This window comes from Pogona vitticeps, chromosome 4, assembly GCF_051106095.1.
Source record: "Pogona vitticeps strain Pit_001003342236 chromosome 4, PviZW2.1, whole genome shotgun sequence".
Lineage (NCBI taxonomy): Eukaryota > Metazoa > Chordata > Lepidosauria > Squamata > Agamidae > Pogona > Pogona vitticeps.
This window is the reverse complement of record NC_135786.1, coordinates 239081676-239109536: the sequence shown is the minus strand read 5'-3', so window position 1 is coordinate 239109536 and position 27861 is coordinate 239081676. Positions and strand designations below refer to the sequence as shown.

The window sequence follows — 27861 nt, the reverse complement described above, 5'->3', positions numbered from 1 at the left end:
TCACATGGGCCAAGAGGGAGGGCCTACTTTTTTAACTGGGAAGTTTCTGGACCTTGCCTTCATTTCCTTAGGAGGTTTAGGCCTGGATGAAGCTCAGGTGCGTTCTCTTTGGATGTCTTGCTGAAGCCTTTTGTTCTGTGGGGGGGGCTGCTTGTTCTCTCTCTTATCACATGGGCCAAGAGGGAGGGCCTACTTTTTTAACTGGGAAGTTTCTGGACCTTGCCTTCATTTCCTTAGGAGGTTTAGGCCTGGATGAAGCTCAGGTGCGTTCTCTTTGGATGTCTTGCTGAAGCCTTTTGTTCTGTGGGGGGGGCTGCTTGTTCTCTCTCTTATCACATGGGCCAAGAGGGAGGGCCTACTTTTTTAACTGGGAAGTTTCTGGACCTTGCCTTCATTTCCTTAGGAGGTTTAGGCCTGGATGAAGCTCAGGTGTGTTCTCTTTGGATGTCTTGCTGAAGCCTTTTGTTCTGTGGGGGGGGGCTGCTTGTTCTCTCTCTTATCACATGGGCCAAGAGGGAGGGCCTACTTTTTTAACTGGGAAGTTTCTGGACCTTGCCTTCATTTCCTTAGGAGGTTTAGGCCTGGATGAAGCTCAGGTGTGTTCTCTTTGGATGTCTTGCTGAAGCCTTTTGTTCTGTGGGGGGGGCTGCTTGTTCTCTCTCTTATCACATGGGCCAAGAGGGAGGGCCTACTTTTTTAACTGGGAAGTTTCTGGACCTTGCCTTCATTTCCTTAGGAGGTTTAGGCCTGGATGAAGCTCAGGTGCGTTCTCTTTGGATGTCTTGCTGAAGCCTTTTGTTCTGTGGGGGGGGGCTGCTTGTTCTCTCTCTTATCACATGGGCCAAGAGGGAGGGCCTACTTTTTTAACTGGGAAGTTTCTGGACCTTGCCTTCATTTCCTTAGGAGGTTTAGGCCTGGATGAAGCTCAGGTGCGTTCTCTTTGGATGTCTTGCTGAAGCCTTTTGTTCTGTGGGGGGGGCTGCTTGTTCTCTCTCTTATCACATGGGCCAAGAGGGAGGGCCTACTTTTTTAACTGGGAAGTTTCTGGACCTTGCCTTCATTTCCTTAGGAGGTTTAGGCCTGGATGAAGCTCAGGTGCGTTCTCTTTGGATGTCTTGCTGAAGCCTTTTGTTCTGTGGGGGGGGCTGCTTGTTCTCTCTCTTATCACATGGGCCAAGAGGGAGGGCCTACTTTTTTAACTGGGAAGTTTCTGGACCTTGCCTTCATTTCCTTAGGAGGTTTAGGCCTGGATGAAGCTCAGGTGCGTTCTCTTTGGATGTCTTGCTGAAGCCTTTTGTTCTGTGGGGGGGGCTGCTTGTTCTCTCTCTTATCACATGGGCCAAGAGGGAGGGCCTACTTTTTTAACTGGGAAGTTTCTGGACCTTGCCTTCATTTCCTTAGGAGGTTTAGGCCTGGATGAAGCTCAGGTGCGTTCTCTTTGGATGTCTTGCTGAAGCCTTTGTTTCTCAAATAGTCTCTCTATCTCCAGTCCTAATATGGTAAATAGAAATCACCTGAGCAAAGGCAGAGTCTCAGCTGTAAAGGAGGATGAGCAGGAGAGTGTGTCTAACGGCATGTGAAACTCTCTAATCCTACTTTTTACCCAAATTTGCTAAATAGGAAAACCCACTAACATCTCGTACACCTGGGGGGAGTATACTTTTAAAGGTCAGATCATACTTCCATACTATTAGAGATCAGGCCGGGTCGGTGGGGCTCGTCAGCCCTGGAAGGCAGCCCATCTAGGAGAAGGACCACTCCGAATTTAAACCTCCACTGCCTTGTGGCTATATCCACTTATGGAAAGGGCTTCAGGAGATAACCTCGAGGCAAAATCCGGAGCCGGAGTCCCGGAGGCATTTTCTTTCATTCTGCCAACTCCTGCGACGTTGCTGGAACCAGTTGTATTGGCTCTTGCCTTTCCACTGGACCATTTCAGCGATGTGGAGAGGGGGGATTTGCTGCTTGGGTAACAGCCTATCCTCCATACTATTTTACCCAGGCTTCGTGCTCTGGAGAGGACACTCCAGCTTCGCATACAGCGTCGAAACAACACGGGAAGTAGCAGTTACCGGTTATAAGTCTCTGCTCAATTGGCGTAGAGCAGGACGCCAGGGGCTACTTCTGACGGTGGGAGAGGTCATTGCACCTCACTAGGTAGATACCGCCCGCCTTAAGCTGGGCAGCCCCCAGCCAGTAAGGTGCTACCTCGCCACGGTCTGTTAACCTCACGGGGTGCGTGGGGTTTAGGGTGAAACCCGACAAGCAGATCGACAACCGTGCACCATGCAACAATCATAAGAAAACTTCTGCCCTAAAGCTGGGCACCTGGAATGTATGGACAATGACCCCTGGCTTTCCTGACTACGGCTTTCCTAACGACCTGCAAGAAATAGACGATGTGCGCAAGACAGCTGTCATTGACATGGAACTGAGTAGACTGCAGATGGACATTGTTGCCCTGCAAGAGACAAGACTGCCAGACTCGGGATCTGTCAAAGAAAAAAACTTCTCATTCTTCTGGCAGGGAAAACCATCGAATGAGACCAGGGAATATGGTGTTGGCTTTGCAGTCAGAAACACTCTCCTGAGATGCATTGTTCCACCCACTGTGGGGAGTGAAAGAATCCTGTCTCTGCAGCTCCACTCATCAGCAGGACCAGTAACCCTCATTAGTGCATATGCACCAACACTGTCATCCACTCCAGAAGTGAAAGACAAATTCTACGACGATCTGGCAGCTACTATCAAAAATGTCCCTGAAAGAGAGTCACTGTTCATTCTTGGAGACTTTAATGCTAGAGTTGGTGCTGATCACAATTCTTGGCCCACTTGTCTAGGCCGTTTTGGCATTGGAAAGATGAACGAAAATGGCCAACGCTTACTGGAGTTTTGCTGTTGCTATGGTCTCTGTGTCAGCAACACATTCTTTAATACGAAGCTGCAACACAGAGTTTCCTGGAGACATCCAAGATCCAAGCATTGGCATCAGCTCGATTTGATCCTCACTAGACGTTCTAGCCTTCCTAGTGTTACGATCACACGCAGCTACCAGAGTGCTGACTGCGATACTGATCACTCCCTGGTGTGTAGTAGAGTAAAACTGCGAACAAAGAAATTGTATCACATGAAAAAGGAAGGAAGACCACGTATTGACATCAACAAGACTCGCGATCAAAGAAAAGTGAAGGAATTTGCCCAAGCACTCGAGGAAACCCTTCCAGGTCCAGCTAATGTAAATGCACCTGAACGATGGGAACACTTCAAGAACACTGTCTACAACACCGCCTTGTCCACCTTCGGCAAGAAGACCAGAAAGATGGCTGACTGGTTCGAAGCCCATTCGGAGGAGTTAATGCCAGCCATTGAGGATAAGAGAAGAGCTCTAGCAGCATACAAAGCCTGTCCTAGCGAGTACAACCTGCAAGCTCTTCGAGCCGCTCGTAGCCAAGTCCAACAGGCTGCCAGGAGATGCTCCAATGACTACTGGCTTCAGCTTTGCTCTCAGATACAGATAGCAGCGGACACAGGTAACATCAAAGGAATGTATGATGGTATCAAGCAGGCCTTAGGTCCATTACAGAAGAAATCTGCTCCCTTGAAGTCTACTACAGGTGTGATCATCCAGGACCGAGCACAGCAGATGGAACGCTGGGTGCAGCACTACTCCGAGCTATATTCCAGAAAGAATGTAGTAACCGAAGAAGCATTAAATAACATTGAGTGCCTGCCTGTCTTGGAAGAGCTGGACAGCGAACCAACCCTAGCAGAAATAAATGCGGCCTTGGATTCCCTCACCTCTGGCAAGGCACCTGGAAGGGACAACATCCCTGTTGAAGTGCTGAAATGCGGTAAGGAGATCATCATCACCGAACTGTATGAAATCTTTTGTCTCTGCTGGAGGGAAGGTGGAGTACCACAAGACATGAAGGATGCAAACATTGTCACGTTGTACAAGAACAAAGGTGACAGGGGTGACTGCAATAACTACCGTGGTATCTCTCTTCTTAGCGTTGTAGGGAAGCTGCTTGCCCGTGTTGTGCTGAAGAGGCTCCAGGTGCTTGCAGACAGAGTCTATCCGGAATCACAGTGTGGATTTCGAGCAAATAGATCCACCACTGACATGGTATTCTCCCTCCGACAGTTGCAGGAGAAATGCAGGGAACAACAACAGCCACTCTTAGTGGCCTTCATAGACCTTACAAAAGCATTTGACTTGGTTAGCAGGGATGGCCTTTTCAAAATACTTCCCAAGATTGGATGTCCGCCTCGTCTCCTTAACATCATCAGGTCCTTCCACGATGGAATGAAAGGCACTGTAGTTTTTGACGGCTCAACATCAGATCCCTTTGACATCCGAAGCGGAGTGAAACAGGGCTGTGTCCTCGCACCAACACTTTTTGGGATCTTTTTTGCTGTCATGCTGAAGCATGCCTTTGGAACTGCAACAGAAGGTGTCTATCTTCGGACTAGATCAGATGGAAAGCTCTTTAATCTCTCTAGATTGAGAGCAAAGACCAAAGTCCAGCTGAAATGCATGAGGGACTTCCTCTTTGCAGACGATGCAGCCATTGTTGCCCACTCTGCTGAAGACCTCCAACAACTCATGAACCGTTTCAGCAAGGCCTGCCAAGACTTTGGACTAACAATCAGCCTGAAGAAAACACAAGTCATGGGCCAGGGTGTGGACTCACCTCCCTCTATTACCATCTCCACACAAGAATTGGAGGTTGTTCATGACTTTGTGTACCTTGGCTCAACCATCTCTGACACCCTCTCTCTAGATGTCGAGCTGGATAAACGCATTGGGAAAGCAGCCACCATGTTCTCTAGACTCACAAAGAGAGTATGGCTCAATAAGAAACTGACAACACATACCAAGATCCAGGTCTATAGAGCCTGTGTCCTGAGCACACTCCTGTACTGCAGCGAGTCCTGGACCCTTTGTGCCCGGCAGGAGAGGAAGCTGAACACCTTCCATATGCATTGCCTACGACGGATTTTTGGTATCACCTGGCAGGACAGAGTTCCAAATAGAGTAGTCCTAGAACGAGCTGGAATTTTCAGCATGCATACATTACTGAAACAGCGACGTCTACGCTGGCTTGGGCACGTTGTGAGAATGGCTGATGGTCGGATTCCAAAGGATCTCCTGTATGGAGAATTAGTGCAGGGAAATCGCCCCAGAGGGAGACCACAGCTGCGATACAAGGATATCTGCAAGCGGGATCTGAAGGCCTTAGGAATAGACCTCAACAGATGGGAAACTCTGACATCTGATCGTTCAGCCTGGAGGCAGGCAGTGCATCACGGCCTCTCCCAATTTGAAGAGACCCTTGTCCACCAGGCTGAGGCAAAGAGGAAGTCACAAAGGAAGCAAAACCAGGGAGCTGGACAGGGGACAGATTGGATTTGTCTCCAGTGTGGAAGGGATTGTCACTCTCGAATTGGCCTCCTCAGCCACACTAGACGCTGTTCCAAGTCCTCCATACAGAGCACGATACCATAGTCTTTCGAGACTGAAGGATGCTGTTACATACAGCACTGATGTTACCTGTCTGTCATGGGTTTGGAGGGAAAGTTCCATCCTATGGGGAGTGGAAGGCGGGACATCAGGAGGAGGGGCTGTACTGTATATATATGTGGAGCTTGTGTGGAGAAGTTTAGAAGCTGGAGGAGAAGCTGAGAAGAAGAAGCTGGTGTGGGAGTCTGTGTGTCAGACAGGGTACTACTGTGTGTCAGTCAGTACCAACCTGATAGGTTCAGGTGTCTGTATGGGTAGCCAGAACTGATGGGTTCAGGGTCTGTGCTTTATCTAAAAGTGTTCTGAGTGAACCACACTGGTGTGTGTATGATTGAGACTAAGCCACGTTACTGTATCTTATTCACCTGATCATTTTATTTTCCCTGTGTGTTATGTAAATAAACCTTGTTCTTTTATTTGTTAAAAATCCATCCCTGGTCTGTGTGACTTCTTATAGGGAATGGTTGGTGGCAGCTTAGTGAAACTGTGGCATATCCCAGTAGGTCTGGGGTTGTCACATTGATTGGTGTCCAGCGTGTGGGATACGACTGGTCCAGTTGTCCAGTGGTCCAGCAAAGCCTTGGCAAGTGTGCCCAGAGCAAGGGGGGTCTAGTCAGGGACAATCTGAGGGCGCGTAGGTAATCTTCTAGGCATACCTCACGGGGAGGTGCGCTAGTGGAAGAACGTGCCAACTGGGGAGACTAGATTAGGGAGCTCTGAGGCAACCTGTTTTGGCGGGAAAAAAGCTGAGGCAAAACTGTGTGAAGTAGCAGTGATCTAGCTTGTCTGCTGAGAGGCCTAGCAGAGGGGGGTAGACTCCGGCTGGCAACAGTTGCAAGTTAGTGCTGAAGAACAGCAGCAATCTATAGAAAGCTGGTTCTGAGGAAAAAAAAAAAGTGGTCGCTTTATTTTGAGGCTTGACTTTTGAAAGCAGCCTGTTCTGGGGGGGGGATTATGCCCTTGACTCGAAGCCAAATGGCAGAAATGGGTGAAGTGAAAGACCCCCAGGTAGACCAAGGTTCTGAGGATGAATTTGGCTCAGTGCAGGGTGACAGCACGGGAGAACAGAACCCAGAACTCAGAAAATTGCTCCTAGCCCAACAGCATGAACTGAGGATGAAGGAAATGGAGGGAAGATTAGAGAGAGAGAGAATGGAAAGAGAAGAAAGATTAGAGAGAGAGAGAATGGAAAGAGAAGAAAGATTGGAGAGAGAGAAAATGGCGTTTGAGTTAAGAAAATTGGAGCTGATGAATCAGAACAATAATAACAATAGGGATTCTGAGGGAGGCCAATTGTCTAAAACTGACCTGAAGAAATTCCCTGTATACCACAAGGGAGATTGCCCTGAGGTGTTCTTTTCCCTGGTGGAAAGAGCGTTTGTGGACTTCTCAGTAAGGGAAACTGAGAAGATGACCATCATGCGATCTTTAATCAGTGGCAGCCTGGCAGAAGTCTATGCAGAGATGCCAGAGGAGCTGTTAAAAGATTTTGCAGAGTTTAAAAAACTGGTGTTTGCCAGACATGGGATAAATGCGGAACAGCTGAGGCAGAGATTCAGGTCACTCACCAAGAAACCAGAGCAGACTTTTACCCAAGTGGGGGCCCAATTGGTGAGGCTGCTAGAGAAATGGCTATCTCAGGAGGGAACAGAGACCTACCAGCAGCTCAAAGACCTGATAGCGCTGGAACAGTTCTATTCAGTCCTGCATGGGGAACTGAAGTTCCAGGTGAGGGAAAGGAAACCGAAATCTGTGGCCGAAGCAGCAGAGATCGCAGATTTTATTTATCAAATAAGAAAACCCTTAGGTGATGAGGGGAAATCGATAGGTAAACCGAAAGAAACCTACAGCAAGTACTCTCAGGGACCAGGGAAAAACCAGCAAGTGGGAGGGGCCCATGGTGAAGGGAAGCCCTCAGACACGAAACCAAGACCTCAGATTTTGGAGGGAAAACCAAAACAAGATGAGAAAGACTCAAAATATAGCAGAAAATGTTATTTCTGTCAAGGAAAGGGCCACCTAATCTCAGAGTGTGAGAAATTAAAGCAGCTAAAAGGAATTGTGCCTCATGATTTGAGTGGAACCAAGCCAAAAGCTGTGGTCTGTGTCCAGAAAGAGCAAAGCTCCTTGCCACTGAGGGAGCCTGTTGCCATGGCTACTCAATCTGGAACAGTTACATCTGCTGATCAGGCTGAGGAAAATGGTCCTCTTGTGGAGGTCAAGCGCTGCTTACTAGTGAGAACAGATTCTCAGTTGTTTGAAACCGCAGGGGTGGACGTAGGAATACTTGACCATCAGTATAGGGGGCTGAGGGATACTTGTTCCCAGGTGACCCTGTGCCATCCAGATATTATACCTAGGGAGTATATAATCCCAAATGAGAGCATAAAGGTGGCAGGGATTGAGGGACAGGTGATCTCACTGCCAGTAGCTGAGGTACCTGTGAGCTTTCAAGGCTGGAGGGGAGTTTGGCGGCTAGCGATTTCATCGACTCTGCCAGCAGCCGTGCTCGTGGGAAATGACCTGGCTGAACATGTGAAACGGGTGCTAGTGATTACACGCTCACAGGCCACCACGGGGACAGTTCAAGGGGGTATTGGAGAGCCCGAGACGGAAGCAGAGGGGAGTTCCGAAGCTGTGGTGGAAACCTTGACCACAGACAGCCGATTTGGCCAAGAGCAAAAGGCAGACGCCACTCTCCAAAAGTGTTTTGAACAGGTGACCAACGCCCAGCTAACACCTGAAACCCCAGTGAGATTTCTAGAGAAAAAGGGGATTTTATATAGAGAGACCCTGAGGAATATCTCAAAAGGGGGAGATGGGATCAGAAGTCAGCTAGTGGTACCTGAAAAGTATCGCCCCCATGATCTTACAAAGGGGGCACTCTGACATGTTTGCTGCGCACTTAGGGGTGAACAAGACACAGCAGAGAATCACACAGAATTTTTACTGGCCTGACATAGGGAAGCAGATCAGGGAGTTCTGTAAAAAATGTGATGTGTGTCAGCGGCAGGGGAATAATCGTGACAGGACCAAAGCAAAGTTGTGCCCTTTGCCTGTGATTGACACTCCGTTCAAATGCATAGGGGTGGATATTGTGGGACCTTTGCCCAAGGCCACAAAGAGGGGGAACAGATTCATTCTCACCATTGTGGACCATGCCACGAGGTACCCTGAAGCCATACCCTTGACTAACATTGAAACTAACACAGTGGCAGATGCCTTGGTGGGGTATATGTCCAGGATGGGATTTGCCTCAGAAATAATCACAGATTTGGGAGCGTCATTTACATCGAAGCTCATGAAACGGTTATGGCAAATCTGTGGAATTAAACACAAGGAAACCACTACCTATCACCCTGAAAGCAATGGGTTAACGGAGAAGTTCAATGGGACTCTAATGCGCATGATTAGGGCTTACTTGGCGGAGAATCCAAACAATTGGGACCAGAAGCTGCAATCCCTTTTGTTTGCTTATCGATCAGTGCCACAAGCCAGTACCGGGTTCAGTCCGTTTGAACTTTTATTTGGGAGAAGGGTGAAAGGGCCCCTTGATTTAATCAAACAAAATTGGGAGCAGATCACCCAGGATGACCCACAAGACGTTGTGACATATATAGACAACTTGATGAATGACCTAAAGAGAAACCTCGAGCTAGCAGCAGAGACCCTGCAAGCTCAAAAGGTCAGAAAGAAAGCTTGGGATGACCAGGAAGGCAGGGAGAGACACTTTAACCCAGGGGAGGAAGTGCTTTGGCCTGGGCTCTGCAAAGAGAACAAGCTGCAGCTGGGTAGCCCAGAAATAAAATACTTGGGTCACATAGTAGGGGGAGGAGTGATCAAACCCCTAGAGGCCAAGATAGAAGCAGTTCGTGATTGGCCTAGACCCAACACCAAGAAAAAAGTCAAATCATTTCTTGGGTTGGTGGGCTACTACAGGAAGTTCATCCCGAGGTTTAGCGAGATAGCGACTCCGCTGACCGATCTGACGCGGAAGAAGACTGATGACCGCATCCCGTGGACCAGCGACTGTGAGGAGGCGTTCCAGAGGTTGAAGGAGGCCCTCATCAACTATCCAGTGCTGCGTGCTCCAGACTTCGACCGGGAGTTCATCATCTACACCGATGCGTCTAACAGCGGGGTAGGAGCAGTTCTTTGCCAGGAGGATGAAAATGGTGACCAGCATCCAGTGTCCTACCTGAGTAGGAAACTCCAGAAAGGTGAGAGACATCTGGCAACCGTGGAGAAGGAGTGCCTGGCCATAGTCTACGCGATCCAGAAGGCCAAGCCTTACATCTGGGGAAGACATTTTATTCTGTGCACTGACCATTCACCACTGCAATGGTTAAAGACAATGAAAACCCACAATAGTAAACTTGTGAGGTGGGCTTTAAACCTGCAAGACTATGACTTTGAGGTGAGGGTGGTCAGAGGGTCGGTGAACTGTGTTGCTGACGCCTTGTCAGGAAGACCCGAAGAATGAAGACGGCGAAAGAAACATGGACTATGTATATATTTTGGTGACCAAAGGTCAAATGTACTTGTTTATTAAACATACTTGGTTTGTATGAATAAAGGTAACTTGATGTATTGTAAATGGTAAATGTTTAAATGCCTAATTGATATGATTATCCTAGAGTAAGTATGGTATTGTATGTTATTGTATAACTGTTTTTGTATATTTTGGATCCAGGTTGTTTTTTGGGGAAAAGCACTTTAGCTTTCCCCCTACAAAACAACTTATAAAGAGGGGAGGTGTTACATACAGCACTGATGTTACCTGTCTGTCATGGGTTTGGAGGGAAAGTTCCATCCTATGGGGAGTGGAAGGCGGGACATCAGGAGGAGGGGCTGTACTGTATATATATGTGGAGCTTGTGTGGAGAAGTTTAGAAGCTGGAGGAGAAGCTGAGAAGAAGAAGCTGGTGTGGGAGTCTGTGTGTCAGACAGGGTACTACTGTGTGTCAGTCAGTACCAACCTGATAGGTTCAGGTGTCTGTATGGGTAGCCAGAACTGATGGGTTCAGGGTCTGTGCTTTATCTAAAAGTGTTCTGAGTGAACCACACTGGTGTGTGTATGATTGAGACTAAGCCACGTTACTGTATCTTATTCACCTGATCATTTTATTTTCCCTGTGTGTTATGTAAATAAACCTTGTTCTTTTATTTGTTAAAAATCCATCCCTGGTCTGTGTGACTTCTTATAGGGAATGGTTGGTGGCAGCTTAGTGAAACTGTGGCATATCCCAGTAGGTCTGGGGTTGTCACAGATGCCTACTAGTTCCCTCCAGACAATGGACGGGGATGTTCCTGTCCTGAAACAGTTCCTGAATCCCCAAGATTCCTCCCCACGATTCCCGAGCCTGTTTTATTTTCCATGTGGGTTTAAATACCACCTGTGGTTTGAAGCACTTTCCCCCTCTTTCCTCGCCCTCCTCCTTTCTCAGGTGCTTTCAGGGGCTTCCGGCACCTAAGATGATATTGGCACAAGGATGGAAGAAAACGGCCAGAGAAGAGGAGGAGCCCGGCAGTCACCAGCCGCTGCAGGTGGCAAGCCATGGGGCAGCTGGTCAGGGGCTGTCTCCTATCAGCCAATGCCCAGTGCAGAATCAAACTCCCAGCGTCTGACTAGGTATGAATGAAAGAGTAGCTCCTTGGGTTTTGGGGATTGGCACAGAGGGTGTGCAATGAGATCAAGCTGAATGGACCTCGAAACAGAAGTAGGGACTTATTTTCAGCGGCAGTCTCCATGTTCTTCCGGCGTTCCCCATATAGCTTTGCAACAGGATATGCGCCAAGATGTTCTGGCTATAGAATCACATGTACATTCTGACCGAGCCAGTGTAGAGTATAATTGTTTGAATATTAGGTTTGGAAGAGGAGGATACGGGTTGAGACCCCTGAATAGTCAAAAAGCTTCGTAGATATCCCATAATATGCATGCTGGGTTTTGGTATCCGTTTTTATGGATAGCAAAAGAACTTCCTACAAATCTATGTGAGCCCCAGTGGGACCACATGCACATAAACACAAACATCACACACAAACAAAAGTCATTTAATTTTGTAAGCCACCAACGGCCCTTTTCAGAAGGAAGGCAAAGTAGCAATATTTAAAATAACTTTTTTAAAAAAATAAAGATAAGTCTCTACTGTGATTTTGGTTACAAACGTTTCCTGGACTCCTCTTTCAGAGATCACCCAACCGGGGTCTCTCACAACCTGGCCTGACCTGGGCTTCCCTTGCATGAGTCCAAAGAATTTTAAGAAACGATGGTTCCAAAGCAGAGACAAGGGCTTTCTGTCTACTTGTGTCCTTGTTTCCAACTTGCGACCAGTCAGGAAAACAAGGCAGGCCCTGCCATTTTTGGGTGTAGGGGCAACACCTTTGTGATATCACGTTGTGATGCAATTCATCACGTTAATAAACCTCTGGTTTTTCTTTCTTTCTTTCTTTCTTTCTTTCTTTCTTTCTTTCTTTCTTTCTTTCTTATTTATTTATTTATTTATTTATTTATTTATTTATTTATTTATTCATGCCATTTTTGGGGTGCAGGGGCAACAGGACCTTGAACACTCTTTGTGATGTCATGTTTTGATGCAGTTCATCACCCTAATAAACCTCTGGTCCAGGACAGCAGCCACCCATCTGGTGAGTGACCAGTGCTCAGTCAGCGGTCTTGGTCCAGTGATGGCGAAGACCTGGCGCAAGCTCCTGGTTGCTCTCGGGAAAATCTTGGCTGCCCCAATCAGCTATCTCATCTTTTTTCCTTTTATCACTTTGATGACATTATGGGATCAGTTGGTCCTCCTTTGGAAACTCCTGCAGAGTTTTCCTTCCTTTTGGAACACCATTAAATCCGTGAGGAGGTCCTTGGCTACAATCATCTATTTGGTGGGTCACCCGCGCTCTGGCAGCTGGGTTGATCCTAGGACGTTGCAGACCCAGCGCAGGCTTCCGGTTACTCTCAAGGAAGCCCTTGCCATCTTCATCAGATACCTCATCTGTACTCTTATCCTCTTGTTCATAACATTCTGTTACCAGATTGTTATCCTCTGGAAACTCCTACAGAGATTCACTTTTATTCAAAACCTCTGTGACTCAATCAAGAGATGTTTCAGGTGCCTCTTTGCGGTCCGTCAAACGCCACCCCAGCTTTCCAGCGCCCAGGCGAAGGTAGGTTGTGGCCTTACTGTTATTGCCTTGCTTTCCATAAGTAAACAAAATGCATAGAGACAAGAAGCATATCTGGTGTCCGTTCTCCAGAAAAAGAGAATGGGAAAACTAGTTATTCTTTACTCTCATTCATGCTGAATCTTTCTCTTCATTTTCTCTTTCTGGTATGTCTATCAGCGAAGACCAGCAAAGGGGCAAGTGCCTGAGGGAACAAGGATTGGGGGGAAAGAACAGAGGACAAGTCTCTCCACCCCCATTGAGGTCTGGCATCTCCCATTCCAGAAAGAAGACCTGGAAGCTCACTTGAGGAGAACAGCCCAGCATCGGTGGGGACTTCCCAGACGCGTTCTTGGGGACCCTCCTGCCTCCCGCAGCTCCTTCCAAAGTGGATTTGGGAAACAGAAAGTGGCTTCCGAGGTCCCCACATCAGGCCCTGACCGCTCAGGATGAAAAAGAGAAGAGCGAAATGGAGAGGAGAAAGTCCATCGGGAGGGTGTTCCTCGGAAGCATCAAAAATCTCCTCTGGGGGAAACAGGCTGCAGGCCAAGGCCCCTTGATCAAAAAGGATCGCTACCCATCATTTGGGGTCACCGAAGGGGGAGACTTCACTACATGTGAAGAACAACAACACATGGAGCCTGCGGAGAAAAAGGAGAAAGCCAAGCAGGTCAAGGGCCTATTCCAGAGTGGAGGGCCAAACCCGGAATCTCAACCTTCGCTTGAGGAGAGGAAGATGGGAAGTGGCAAAAGGAAAGGGGTGTTTCAGCTGCCATGGGGGAAGAAAGGGCTGGAGGGAACCGTGGTCGGAGAGCCCTCCACAATGTTGACTCCAGCTGGATGCCATCAACGTCAAATAGCAGGGAGGGCGGGTGGAGAAGAAGAGCAAACTATATCCTTCACCCAATGTACCTGCTGCAGCTGTGTGTATGTGCCAATATCTTCATCACGGCGGCACACCAGGAAGCGCTCTTAGTGCCCCTTCGGTTCCTGTTGGAGATGAACCCTTCCCGTGCGTCCATACGGGGTGAGGTTCCCTTGCCGGGGGGACAAACAGGACCCAGAAGATTGGTCCAAATCCATATCGTCTTATTATTAGTCGTATTATCATTAGCATTAGTATTATCAGACAAGAGGGCCTTCTTCAATGAACAGTGCAAAGATACAGAGGAAAAGAATAGAAAGGGAAAAACCAGACATCTGTCCAAGAAAATTGGAGATATTAAAGGAAACTTTTGATCAAAGATGGACATGATAAAGCACAAAAATGGGAGGGACCTTACAGAAGCAGAAGACATCAAGAAAAGATGGCAAGAATATGCAGAGGAATAATACCAGAGAGATCTGGATGTCTTGGACAACCCAGATACTGTGGTTGCTGACCTTGAGCCAGACATCCTGGAGAGCGAGGTCAAGTGGGCCTTAGAAAGGGTGGCTAGCAACAAGGCCAGTGGAGGTGATTGAATTCCAGTCGAACTATTTAAAATTTTAAAAGATGATGCTGTTGAGGTGCTACATTCAATATGCCAGCAAGTTTGGAAAACTCAACAGTGGCCAGAGGATTGGAAAAGATCAGTCTACATCCCAGTCCCAAAGAAGGGCAGTGCCAAAGAATGCTCCAACAACTGTACAATTGCGCTCATTTCATACACTAGCAAGGTTATGCTCAAAATCCTACAAGGTAGGCTTCAGCAGTATGTGGACCGAGAACTCCCTGAAGTACAAGCTGGATTTCGAGGGGGCAGAGGAACTAGAGACCAAATTGCAAACATGCGCTGGATTATGGAGAAAGCTAGAAAAGGAGGGAAGAAAAAGGCACACAGACGGTGGAAACGGGGATAGAAAGAGAAAAGATTGCGACATTGATAAAGACCTTCCCAAACCTCATGGAGGAGGACGGATTGAAGCCAATAAACCAGTAGTAGGTGAGCCACATAGGGAATGGAGACGGGGAGGGGGTCCGAATTCCTCTCCCGCGATGAACAAAAGGACCTCTGGTGGAACCAGCCCCTACCTCCCTCGATTGGAAGGCTCAGTGGTCATCCACCCGTGCTGCAGGACCGCTTGTTCGGTGCTGAGTGCACCCCTCACCGCCCAGACCTCAACCTCCCTCTTTGGGGTGAAGAAATTGTAAAAGTTAGAGACATGGGACCTGGGGTAAAACCCAAGAAATATAATCTGTTTGACAAGGAAGAAAATACGAACCCGTTTGGTTCAGAATTTTTTAATAGTCATGTTAATAAAACAAATCCTTTTTTGACGGTTACTTCGACTCCGGCTGTCATTCCCGCCGAATCCCTGGGCCCGCCTACTTTACAAAAGGAACCCCGTCACAGCCAGCCACAAAAGGTGCCTCCGGGCACTCCAAAAGACCGGGCACACCAAGGCCGGCTGGTGACCTTTGTTCAGGCACTCTATGGCCTGTAGCTTGTCCTTGATGGGGTGGGCCCCGTGGAAAGCCCTCTTTGACAGCTGCAGGAGCGCAGACCCCACGGCCGACAGGGCTGGAATCACAGCTGTCCCGTTGGCACAAGAGTGGGAGAAAGGTGGGGGAAATCCCTCTGAAGGCTCACCAGGAATTCCCAGGGTCAGGGTTCCCTGCGGGCGAGCCCTGCCCTCAACCAGGGGTGGCTGAACCTCCCCTCCTCCCTGCCCTTCCTGCAGCCCTGGCAGGAGACCTTCAAAGCGCCTGCAGGAGAAGGGAGGGAAAAAAAACCCTGCCCTGCTTAGGAAACGGGGCACAAGGCCGAGAGGAGGCATCCTGCTGGGGAAAGCACCATAAACAGTGGCTGCAGAGCCAGAGGTTGGGGGTTCGATCCCCCCCCCGTGCCTCCCTGGCAGGGGCTGGACTGCAGGATCCAACGGGTCCCTTCCAGCTCTGCAGTTCTAAAATTATTAGAAGGATCAAGCCACGCGCATGCGCTGTGAAACCGGACCTTTCCCTCTCCCCTTCTAACCATGGAACGTTCCACCTCCTCCCTTCCCCTCCCGGCATTCGGTTGGACTCTTCCGACCTCCCCTTTTGGACCGTTCCAACCTGGCAAATCGGGGGGGGGAGGAGAAGAAGCTATTTGTATTTTTACGGACCAGTTTTACCCATCGGCGCATCTCTTGGAGCATAACGTTCCGTAAACATAGTGTGGGGAGCAAGAACAAGCACCCACGATGCTCCGGATTCCCTTCACTCCGAAAGGACCTCAAACCAAGCCAGCCCGCCTCCCCCACTGCAGTGGAGGTGATCCGCCTTCCACGCGCCAAGAGTCCTCCAGGGGCTATACCATCGTGGGCCTCTTTGGGGGGGAACGAAAAGATAAAAAAGAAACAGTCACCTTTCTTCCCCCCCCCCCCGAACCAAAGAGGTGTCCGTTTTAAACGTGAACCTCTATCCCCCATCTTTCTCCTTCAGCGCCTTTTCCCTGCCGTGTAAGGCTCCATCTCCTCTTCCACCTTGTCCGGCCTCCCCTATTTCGCCGAGGCGTTGGTCTCTTCCCAGCGCTCCCACTGTCCTCTGCGCGGCGGCCTTCTTTCTTTCTTTCTCTCTCGCCTGAGGCGGAGCGGGTCGCCTTCGTTTCCCTCACGCCTCCCGACCTTTCCCCCGGCCGGTCTTGCGTGAGTAGCGGGGCCCGTCTTTCTCGAGCTGAGCGGCCCCTTGGGGTGGGTGAGGGAGTGGGGGGCGAGAGAGAGAGAGAGAGAGAGGCCTTGAGGGGCCCTGAGGTGGGTGGGAGGGAGAAGGCGACCCCTCACCCAGGGTCGGCCCTGGGCCGTGGGACCCCAAGTCCCATCAGGCCTTGCGCGGGGGGGCGCTTGGGCCTGCGCGTGGTCGCCTCTGCAGTTTCTCTCCAGGAAAAGGAGCGGGAGGGGGGGAAGGGAGAAGGGAAGGGCAGGATGGGGGACCCCACCCCCTTTTTGGGACCCTTCGTCCCCCTATTTAGAAGCGTGAGTGGGGGGGAAATCTAGTTGGTCCTTTGAGTGGCCTTTGCCCGTAATCTACATTCATTAAAAGGGAGGGGGTGGCTTCGTCCTTACCCCCAATGAACGAGGCAGCTGGAAATAAGGTGAATTTACTGTAGAAAAGGATAACCTTAATTATGAAACAGTCTCTGAATAAAGAAAGGAGACCATTTTTTATTTTAAATGGTTTTTAAAACAAATGCAAAGTTACAAATAATAGTGCTTGCTATACACTAAATTCTACCATGTGTACCCCATACCCACGAGACCCCATTGAACAATATTTTTATTACAAGCTTCCAGAAAGGAGACCCTTTAATAGTTTAGTAGAAGAGGACAAGAGAAGACGAGTTGGTTTCCTTCAAGGGGCTGCTGTGCTCTGTGAAAAGGGTTGTTTGGAATGTGCTTTTGTATTGGTTTTGTTTACTGCTTCTAATATAATACTTGTTTAAACTTTTTAATATTTGTATGCTTACTGTTTTAGCTTTTAAAGATTTTTTCATTATGTAAGCCACCTTGGGTCCTTTTTAAGGAGAAAGAGAGGATAGAAATGTTTTAAAGAAAGAGAGGATGTGGCATCATCCACGAGGAGCCCCTTCCTCCAGAGTGCTTGGACATGGGCTTGAACTGGCTCCTAGAATGAATGGTGGGAGTTGCTGGTTGAACATCTGTAAGATGGACATCTAGGGGACGTTTAGGCAGGATGCTCTTATTTGAAACCTCAAATCAGCATCTGCTGTATGGGAAGTGCACTGTTTTCTATTACACAGGATAAGTGTGAGTGTTGCTGTTGTGTTTCACAAGGGTAGGGCTGGGGAGATTAACATTCATGGCCTTACTCAGCAACTTGCAGGTGGTAGCTGTGTTACTCTGGTGCAGAAAAAAACACAAAGATCTGTGGCACCTTAAAAACTACCATAACGCCTGTGAGATCCCGCACTTATTGTTCACAGGGTGCCCTCTGGTTGCCTGCCGGGAACAGGAACAGCACAATATTATGTACTTCAGTAATGTAACTGCTGACAGTGGCCATGCTTTAAATGACCATCCTGATGCTGAATGCAGGCTTTGCACAGCTTCTCTTTCATGCATGTCTCTGTATCTTGATTTTTCCCCCCAAGAAAGCTGTGAAAGAAGTCAATATTATACCCTAGTTAAGGAAGTACAAAAACCGCATTAGGATTTGTTTTATATACTGTACACATAAAGCACAGTTTTTTTCCTTGCTAGGCAATCTGCCAAGAAGTTGCCAGCAAGCATCTTTATTTCATAGAATGCCTTGCACAGCCTTGATTCTTGCAGTGATCTGATTCTGTTGCAATCTAATCTTTTGCCTAGCCTGGCTTCTGTAGATGATCCTAGTGATAAATGTGAGGAAGTATATTAATAGCCTTCTATTTATTTTTGTGGACACTTGAAACTTGAGCAGTGGCAACATCTATTATTATGGTTATGAAAAAACTGCAGGGTTTCTGCCCATCTTTGCACATGACTGCTTTATATTTGCATTTTCCCCCACTGATACTAATCACTGACCTATTTTTAATTCTCCATGAGTAGTGGATGGTGCCTGGCTTATTATAGATTTGCTTGTCATCCATTTTATAATTTTAAAAGCTGTATTTAATCTTCTTTCCACCCACCCTTTTCAGATAGTGTGGTCTAACGTTATTATTGCATTTGACAGTTTTATACTTTTTCAAGAAATAGGTACGTCTTTAGCTTCACTGTTGTGTGCTTGCAGGTTGAGTATCTTTTAATGATTACTGGAAAAATAAGAAGTGCAGTGTTACCTGGTTAAATTAATTTTTCAACTCTTTTAATTAACATAGCCATTATGAAGGTTTTCTTTTTCTCTACCTCCTTTTTGAGATAGTTATCAACTTTGATCACTGTCATTATGTTAGACTGCACAGGGAAGCCACTGAAATCCACAAACACCAGCAGAGCTTCAACAAAAAAGAAGAAAGTTTAAAACTCAACAAAGCTTGGCTCCCAGCACTGAAAAATACAGCCTGCAAAAGGTCAAGGTACCCAGCCACAACAACCGGTGATCACTACACACAAAAGACTAGCTAACGACACCCATCAATCACAATGACAGATAATCTCTCCTCCTGGTCACAACAATGCACCCACAACAAAAACACACTGATCACCATATTCACCCATCTCATGAAAAGGACAAAAGCTGATCCCACAGCTATAAATACTCAACTCCCAAACAAACTGCACCAGAGTGCTACTCCTGTCCTCTGAAGATGCAGGCCACAGAGACTGGTGAAACGTTAGGAAGAACAACCTTCAGAACACGGCCAAAGAGCCCGAAAAACCCACAACAACCAATGTTGAGATAGTTCAGTGAGACCCATTGTTCAGAAAGGAAGCTCTGTCAGTGCTAGCTGGGAGTTTCCTTTCTGAACTGGAAGTTTGAACAGTGCTAGGCCAGAAAACCTTCAGGCTTAGGCGTTTCCCCTGGGGGAGCCACATTTAGTTGTCTGTCAAGTGGAAATCCAAGAATGGAGAAATACAGGATTTGTAGTAAAAAAAAATCTGAATGACACGTCGCTGGTGATGTGTAAACAGTGCGTTTCAAGCTACTCTGCACTTGTGTCCATATAATTCCCAAGGTCTGAATTCACAATTTGTACTCCACCTGGTTTATTATTTAACTTGGAAGTAGAAAATGCTTTTAATAAATGCATACACAGCTGATTCTTTTTAACTCTCTGTGCCAGTGTTGGGTATCTTTGATCAAAAATTATTTCCCCTTTGTTTATTCAGAGGTGAACCTGTGACCTTCTTTTCTTATTGGAGCTCACCTGCCTCTATCCAACCAGTATATTTTCATGTGCCTAGTCGAGCAAGGAGCAACTTAAATATTTAATGAGCAGTTTTCTCAAAATGAGAGGAACAAGTAAAAATGAAAATGCTCATGACTGATAGGGAGAAGTAAGGCCTGATTGTGATTTGGGCAGACAAGAGCAGTTTATGTTCATCATGAAAATAAGTGAGGGATGTTTGGTAGCCAAAGGGTAAATGCTCGTTTGATAATTGCTTGAGACAGTTCTTTATTGACACCCAAAAAGTCTGGCTTAACTACCTTATTTGGTAAAAGCACTGTGAAAGTCTAAAGGGTTTTTAACTTATCAGGCAGAAACAGAAGAAAAATAAAAAAGGCAAAAATGTTGTGGCACCTTAAAGATTAACTGCTATATTTTAATAGTAGTTTTTTTTTTTTTTAGACAAGCCCACTTCCCCAGACTTGTTTCCATGCCGTTCCCAAAGCCTTAATTCACTACCGTACTTGTACTCTGCAACTCATGTCTCAGGGAATGAAGTCATCCATGAAGGCTCACATTGAAAAATATAGCAGTTTTGCTTTTAAGGTGCCCCCATGTTTTTGTCTTTTTTAATTTTTCTTTTGTTTTTGCCTGATATGTTAGCACAGGCTAACATGGCTGCCTCTTCTAAAACTGCAACTGTGGAAGGCACTAACTAGATTCAGCTGAACTTGACTTAAATCCACCCTGATGAGATTTAACTGTAGGCCTAACATGGTGCTGTTTAGATTACTTGACATAAGCCTAGCTGATTATTCATTATTGGAGTGCTTTTAATAGCTATATTTGTCTCCTTTGTCTTTAATAAGGCTTTTTATAGTTTTATGGTTTTTAGCCATGTTAGCTACCTTATTGTTTTGTACAAAAATGCAGTACACATATATTAACACAAATCCTTATTTTAAGCACAATTTTCCATTTTAAAAACTTTAAAATCTGACTTACATATAGGAATACTTTTCGATTTTAAATTAATTCTCATTTACCGTAACTGTTGCTAAAGAGGTAGACTCTTTTTTTAGCCTGACTTTTAAAAGATCTGCCTATTATATGATAGAACTTTATGAGACAGAGTTTTAGATAATCAGGCTGCTTGCTTTTCTGCCCCCCTCTGCGTTGGAGGCAGAAGGCCAGCATGTTGCTTGCATAAGGTACAAGGAAAAAAAAGCCTGCTTGATCAGGTTATTGCCTGAATTAAAACACCTATTTATAGTGGTATAATTAACAGACCTCTAGGCAGCGTCTAATTAAAGTTTCATTATTTATGGTAATGTTGGAGTTTCACCTGCTCATCTGACCTCTTTTGTGGTTTTATTGTTTGGCTGGTGCAAGTTATCTTACTGTCCCTGACTTTCTTCTTTTTCAATGCTGTCCCAGGAAGTAAGAATGTAAGTATCTCTTAGCAACGATCCTATAATCTTACTTGACTTGCTTGTTCCAAACACAGTTCCTCTTAAGACTAGTCTATTAGGCCCAGTTTAGAAAGCACCTGGTATTGATTGTGACTGATGCATATTCATCTTGTAGCTGGGTTATTATTTCCATGTTGGGGCTTTTAAATAAAGGGGCATGGGTCTGATTTTATCAAAGGAAAAAGGAGTTTTGCAATCCTGACCTTTTTATGACACTGGCAGCCTCGTAAGAGAAATGCTGGCAGAAAAAGATGCCCCTTCCCCAGGAAAGCTGTCACCTGATAATTTGGGGGAATTGTGTATGTTTTCTGTTGTGCCACTTACAGCACCTACTGAATAAGGAAAGTCAATAAAACTCACCTTGCATCTGCATCATCATAGTTGTTGAAAACACTCTTATCTAAAACTCCTATCTATTTTGATGCTTTCAGCAGTTATTCAGAATCATAATGAGACAGATGCCCGGTTAGAGGACTTCCGTATTTGCATCGTGGCTGTCTGGTTGGGCTTAGAGGTAACAAAGTCAAAAAGATGTACCCAGTTTTTCTTTCACCACCAGAAATACAGGAAAAGAAGCTGGCTATTTAGTACATGGGATTCAGTACCGTAAAACCTTTATAGCCATTCATGTAGTAGCTTATAAAATCAAATTTAAGTTAAATTCAGTTACTCTGATCAATGACTGTGTCCCTTAACTGTTCCTTCTTCAGGCTTTGGCTGTCATATTCCTGTCTACCCTGTACTCAGTTCTTGCCCCTTATTCAAAACTGCCTTTTCCTACTTTTCTCTGTCTGATGTGCTGCTTGCTATACAGAAATGGGGTCTCGTTATCTAAATATTCTGACCTTAATGAACATCTCTTACGCAGATTTTTTTGTGAGAAAGCAGCCCACCCCTTTTTAAAAAGTATGATACTGAATATATTTTGAAATTATAAACCATTATTAGTGTGGTGCTGCTTTGATCGTAGCATGTGCTGAGAAACAAGTACATGGTGGAGAAAAGAGATGAACATAACAGGAGGATATAAGGTCATTTGCTTTCCTCCCCTTAGGAGCATTATGATGTCATTTCCATTTGCTCCTCACAGTTCCTCAGAGGAAATAGCATAAAGGCTATTCATGACCTGCCTCTCATAGTTCCAAGCTTTTCAGTACCCTGATGTGGATTTAAGACAGAGTTTTCAATGGGGCCAAGGTTTGAATTTTGCAAGTGTGGTTTTCCAGATCTTTGAATCAAGCATTCTGTTTCAAGTCACCAGTTGTAAGTGAAAAAACATGATACTTTTATATTAATATATAGTTCTTTAACAAAACAACAGTACTAGTTCAGGGTGTATGTCTAATTGAATTTGTCCCGTTCATCTTAATTCCAAGTAGCATTTTACCTACATAATAATTGTCTATTCATAAAGTCCTTCACTATGATAATCCCAGAATTTAATACTATATTAAGAATATTTGTATCTTAAAATGATGAAGATGTTCTAAGTTTACTATTAGCATACAAATGGTTGTTTCCTCTGCACTTTTTTTCACCAGGATTTTTAAATCAGATTATAGGTTAGATTATGTCCATATTTCATACTGATGTTCAGATTAAATGTGTGTGTACTGAGTTGGAGATAACTAATGTTATCTTTGTTCTTGTGTGGAATTTCCTCTTACAAAAGTAGCAGGGTAGATTTGATTTAAATTTAAAAAATGATTTTTTTCCCACCCTGAAAAGAAATATAGAGTTCTCAACTATATTTCAGTTCTCTCCAATGAAGCATCTGTTTAATTCTGATGCTGGTTGGGTCTATAGCAATGGTTGTTAACATTACTTTAAATGTTATAGGTACCATTTGAGTGTTTCTGTGCAATATCTGCCACACATGGTCAGTATACTACAGTGTTTCCCCGAAAATAAGACAGGGTCTTATATTAATTTTTGCTCCAAAAATGCATTAGGGCTTATTTTCAGGAGATGCTTTTTTTCATGCAGAACAATCTGCATTTATGTCATCTTCTGGTTGCTGCACAATGGTGGAGGATGGGGTTTCACTTAACTGGGGCTAATTTTTTGGGGTAGAGCTTCTATTATGAGCATCCTGAAAAATCATACTAGGGCTTATTTTCAGATTAGGTTTTATTTTCGGGAAAACAGTATTCAGTATTTACAGAACTATAGGGCTGTATTAAATACATGCAGTCTTGGACTTTCCTTGCACATATTTATATACATCAGCAGCTGAACATCCTTTTGGATTTATTTCAGTTTCTTAACTGAGAACAACTCTGCTCAGACCTATCCTTAGTTCTTCTCCAATAATTGACTGAGTGTTCTCTGACCTGGGAGTCTCTTCCTCTGGCACCATCTATTCTTTCATTTTGGATTGTCTCACCATAAGGCTTTTGACGTATAAAGCATTCAGGTGTTGTTTACCCTTTTGCTGCCTTGTGTGACGTGCTCACCAGCATTAGCTTTACTGTCACTGCCATTGTTAATGATAGATTTCCTCAGAGTCATGCTGCACTACTACTACTGCAGCCTATTTCCTGCCTTCTAGAATTTCTTTGTCCCCATCAATTTTCTTATGCTGATGTGACCATTAATTCCTGAGGACTGCTGGATCTTAGCCTGGTGTCTCAGCTTTGACAATTCTGCCTTGGGAGACCCTTCTAGGAGTCTAGACTCATCATGGACTCTTGTTTCCTGATGATGTTGCTTTCAGCTTCCCTGGAACACTTAAATCCCTTCACACTTTTTAGGAGGGAACATTTTGGGCGTCTGTGCATGGAAGTACTCAGTGGGTTACTGGCAAACAAATTTGGAGCCAACCTTCTAAGGTTCAAGATGGACTTGCTATGCTTTTGGGCATGGTCTATTGGGCTCTCTTTGACCTTCAGAGGCCTGACATACTCTAGCAGGGTTAGGGCTGTCTGCCTCACAAAAGCCGGCCTAAGTAATTACCTGATCTAGTTTGTTATTATGCAAATACTTTCCTATATATTCCAGTGGACAGAATTTTCGTGAGGACAGAGGTCATAATTTTACTGGCTTAAATCCAGTAGTGGGTTGCAACTAGAGTAAGTCCACTGAATCAGTGGAACTTACAGGAGGGTTGACTTGCCAAATCCCCACTGTGATCTTAGTCACTGTGTTAGGAGTAATCACACAAGTCTTGGGAAACATTGTGCCAGCTTTCTTGTCACACAAGTTGTCTTCAGGTAGTGCAGTCAGTAGAACAACCAATATACACACAGTAAAATGGAAAACCACTTACGTAATTGCTCTTATACGTGCACAATGTCCTATTCCAGAATAGGACTTTTGGCCAGAGAATGTAAGCCACATTTCAGGATTTCGTATTCCTCTCTTGGTATTAGAGGGAATGGTCTAGTTTTTCAAACTGATTTTAATTATTTTGTGCAGTAGGAAAAAACAATATTGCTGTCTCAGATAATGGCAATACTGTGTTCTCAGTAGGGTTTAACAGAAATAGCATATAGAACACAGTCTAGATGCCCACAGCCCCTTCAATTTGGTTAAGGCTGTACATACAGTGAACTGGTAGAATCTGGAGTCTTGAAATGACTCAAACGTACTGATTGCTTTTTGTATGTCTTAGTTATTTCTGCATATGTATTATTGTGCTTGTCTCTTAATGCTGCCATCCATTTGGAAGATGAGGACAAGAAAGCAGCTTTATACAGCAGAGAAAGTCTGGGTGGACAAGCACATGTATGATGAAGCAGAGAGACTTCACTATGAACGGGAAGCAAGTTTAGCAGCCTCTGCAGCTGGAGCCCACCAGGAGGTGGCGGCGGTGGCGGTGAATGGCTTCTGCCATGAAGGGCCTCCTGAGGAGTTGCTGAAGGAGGACGTATGGAGTGCAGGAAGTAAGAGAAAGCAGAAGAAAAGGAAGTGCTCACCCAAAGCCAAGCCTTCAGGTCTGAAAGTAGATTTTATCCTGGCGGGGTTATTAGCTGAGCATGTGTGGTTCAATAAGCCCCTGTTTGACCAGGCAGAAAGCAACTACAGGAAGAAGCTGGCCGAAACATTTCCCCTGGCAGCTGGTGGGACGGTCTTGGCTGCTGAGCAAAGGGGGCTCATGCCCTCAGTAGAAATAGAATCCCTCCAAGGTGATGTTATGCCACAGAAAAAACTGTCCTCCTTGCCCTGCAACCACGGCAGTCTGTCATCCTGCCATCACATCATTCAGGACATTTGGGTCAATAAGTTTGACTTTGATGAAGCCGAGAAGGTGTTTGTTGAGCGTTCTCAATTGGTGCCTCTGCCACACTTCCTGGACCTTTCATCTGCGGTGTCAGGTAACAGCCTTGGGCAAAAAACACCAGACGAAGGCTATGTGACTGGCCTACCTACCCCTTCAACACCAGCTCAGTCTGTGGATATTGTACCTGACTCCAGTGCATCCTTTGCTTCCTCCCCTCTTCCTGATGTTTCAAACCAGACAGTGAATGGCAAACCTCAGCTGTCAAGTTTAAGGGCCCTGATCTCTGAAGTTTGGCTGGAGAAGCCCGTTTATGATGATGCAGAAAGATGCTTCTATACGAACATGTTTGATGGGCATCCTCCGGGAAAGGTGAGGTTGCAGGAGTTTGGACAGTCAGAGTCCTCAAAGAGGAGCAGGAAAGAGAAAAAGAGCAGGAGCGTGGGGAAGCAGGCGTCCTGCAAGAAAGGGAAGAATTCTATTGCCACCTCTGCCGCCACACCTCAAGAGGCTTCCCAGTCCCGACCTGCCTGGTACTTCATACACAAGGACAGTGAGTCTCCGTGGTTCAGCAAACCCACATATGATACTGCTGAAGCGCACTACTTTGCCTTCCAAGCCTCGGAGCTGGCCAACAAGCAAGAAAGCAGCAGCAGCACACTGGGAACGATGCTGGCAAAGCCACCCAAGCCTTCTCCCGGAGCTCCAAGTGCATCAGAGTCTGATACTAAGTAGGACTATATTTGTTCTGGAGTAACGTTAGCAAACCTGACGGATGGGCCACATAGAGTTGGAGGAACTCCTTGTTACAGGATGGCAAATGCTCCCTGTTGCTTGTGCATGTGTCTGTGCATGTGTCCACTGTAGAAATAAGAGAGCAAGCCAGAACAGATGTTCACGTAATGTTTTGCCATCATGACTGGGGTGGGTGGACCCTTTCGATAATTAGGCTTTTTGGACTGGAGTTAGAAGCCCCCTGTCTTGCTTGACTTTATACGTTTCTATTGTTATAGATGGCAGCACAAAGCAATATATCATAGAGGGGAGGGATTTGGAGAAATATTTGATTTCTCTCTCTCTTTCTCTCTTTTCCAAACTTATTTGGGGAGTAGAAGACTTCACCCTCCAAGCGGCATATTCCTCCCCTAGCTAATGAGTATTTCCGTGTATTGCTCAAATACGGAGCTTAAGCAATTCACCTCTATTAAGAGAGTGTCATATGCTGAATCTGAAAGTGGAAGTGGCACGTTTGTGCAGATAAGCTTGTTCTCTAGAAGATCTGTCTGTACTCAGATGTGTTATGCTTTGAAGGTATTTTGAGGGTAGATATTTCTGTGGGCAGATTTTGGACATTTATATGAGTGAGATAAACTAGATCTGCTCGCCCTTAAAAGTGCTTCTTTGGCTGTATGTTTTCTCCTCCTGAGCTTGTATATCTTAGCAATGTATTTTAAATCTGAATCATCTGTCAGGATTTATCTTCCCTTCTTGAGATCTATTCCCCTATGAGTCTTTGTGACCCATTAGTTGCTAAGTAGTCACCTGCTGTATACTGTGCTTCCCATTTCCATGTTTTTGAAGAGAAAGCACTTCTCCCCCCCCCCCCCCAGTTTGAGTGTTGAATTGTTGTGTAAGTTTATGAGTATGTGTCCTTCCCCTTTAACCCTGATTTACTCTTAGGAATGTTGTGTACAGTGGTGCCTCGCTTAGCGATTGCTTCGTTTAACGAAGAATTCACTTAACGATGTGTTTCTTGGAGGAATTTTCCGCATCGTTTAACGATGTTCTCTATGGGGGATTTTCACTTAACGTCCATTTTCGCTCATTTTTAAGTGTCTTAAAATGTTTGAAACCTGTTCAATGTTTGAACTCAATGGATTTAAATGGGGAAAACAAAAAGTCACCAAAAATTAACGAAGACTCAGAACAAAGCCAAATTAAGTTTGCACATGTTTCACAAGGTCCACTACCGATTCCAAGCATTCAAAACAGGTTTCAGACATTTTAAGACACTTAAAAATGAGCGAAAACGGACATCGGAAAGCCATTGAAATGCATTGAGTCAGCTTCAGTGCTTTTGAATGGCTTTCCCTTGGGGGAAACATTGTTTCACTTAGCGATGTTTCCTATGGGGATTTTTGCTTAAGGACGGTAATCCGTTCCCATTGGAACGGGTTAACCGGTTTTAATGCATTCCTATGGGAAATGGTGTTTCGCTTAACGATGTTTTCCCATAGCGATTTTTTTGAACCAATTAACATCGTTAAGCAAGGCACCACTGTAATTCTCTTTGGCCTTTATGAGGAGCAAGCTATGGTACAGTGGAAGGAAGGCCTCCACAGTAGGGGTGGGGGACATCCTGTGCATTCCTTGTTCAGTGAAATACATTCTGTTCCTTGGTTTGGTGAGCAAGGGAGTGCTGTTTTTCTTAGAGGAAGTTAGTTAAAGACTGTTCCAGAACAGTCTCTTTCCCTCCTCCCCCCATAAATGACTTGATATTTAGGTGTCACATGGTTCCCGGAGGTCCAGTCGTAGTGCCCTCTGCTCCCGGCTTGGTAGTTGTAGTCTGCTCTCCCAGGAAGAGGTAGGCAGTGTCAGGAAAGCAGTGCATCTGAGCATGATGCAGCTTCTGCAAGGCAAAGTCTTGTGTCTGGTAGATGTGTTAAAAGACTGCATGGCTTTTCAGCTGTTTAACGTTTGCCTGTGTAATACTTATCTGTGTTTGGCTGAAAATGATTG

At 45.7% G+C, this 27861-nt stretch overlaps 1 protein-coding gene across 23 annotated transcripts in view; it reads left to right on the top strand.

Annotated features, from left to right (window-relative positions):
• The first annotated feature begins 16074 nt into the window (after positions 1-16074).
• The window catches only part of LOC110070155 (elongation factor 1-delta), a 29961-nt gene continuing 18174 nt past the window's right edge, over positions 16075-27861 (top strand). For 4 of the 23 annotated variants that reach the window (XM_078392058.1, XM_078392056.1, XM_078392054.1 and 1 more), the window contains exons 1-3: positions 16224-16306; positions 21335-21417; positions 24574-25853. In XM_078392058.1, coding sequence (XP_078248184.1) covers positions 24574-25853 — 1280 coding nt within the window. In that variant the 5' untranslated portion in view covers positions 16224-16306; positions 21335-21417. Of the gene's footprint in view, positions 16307-19613; positions 20880-21334; positions 21418-21993; positions 22167-22245; positions 25854-27861 lie in introns of those variants that run through there. The other 19 variants (XM_020777796.3, XM_020777795.3, XM_020777794.3 and 16 more) reach the window with 13 other exon arrangements.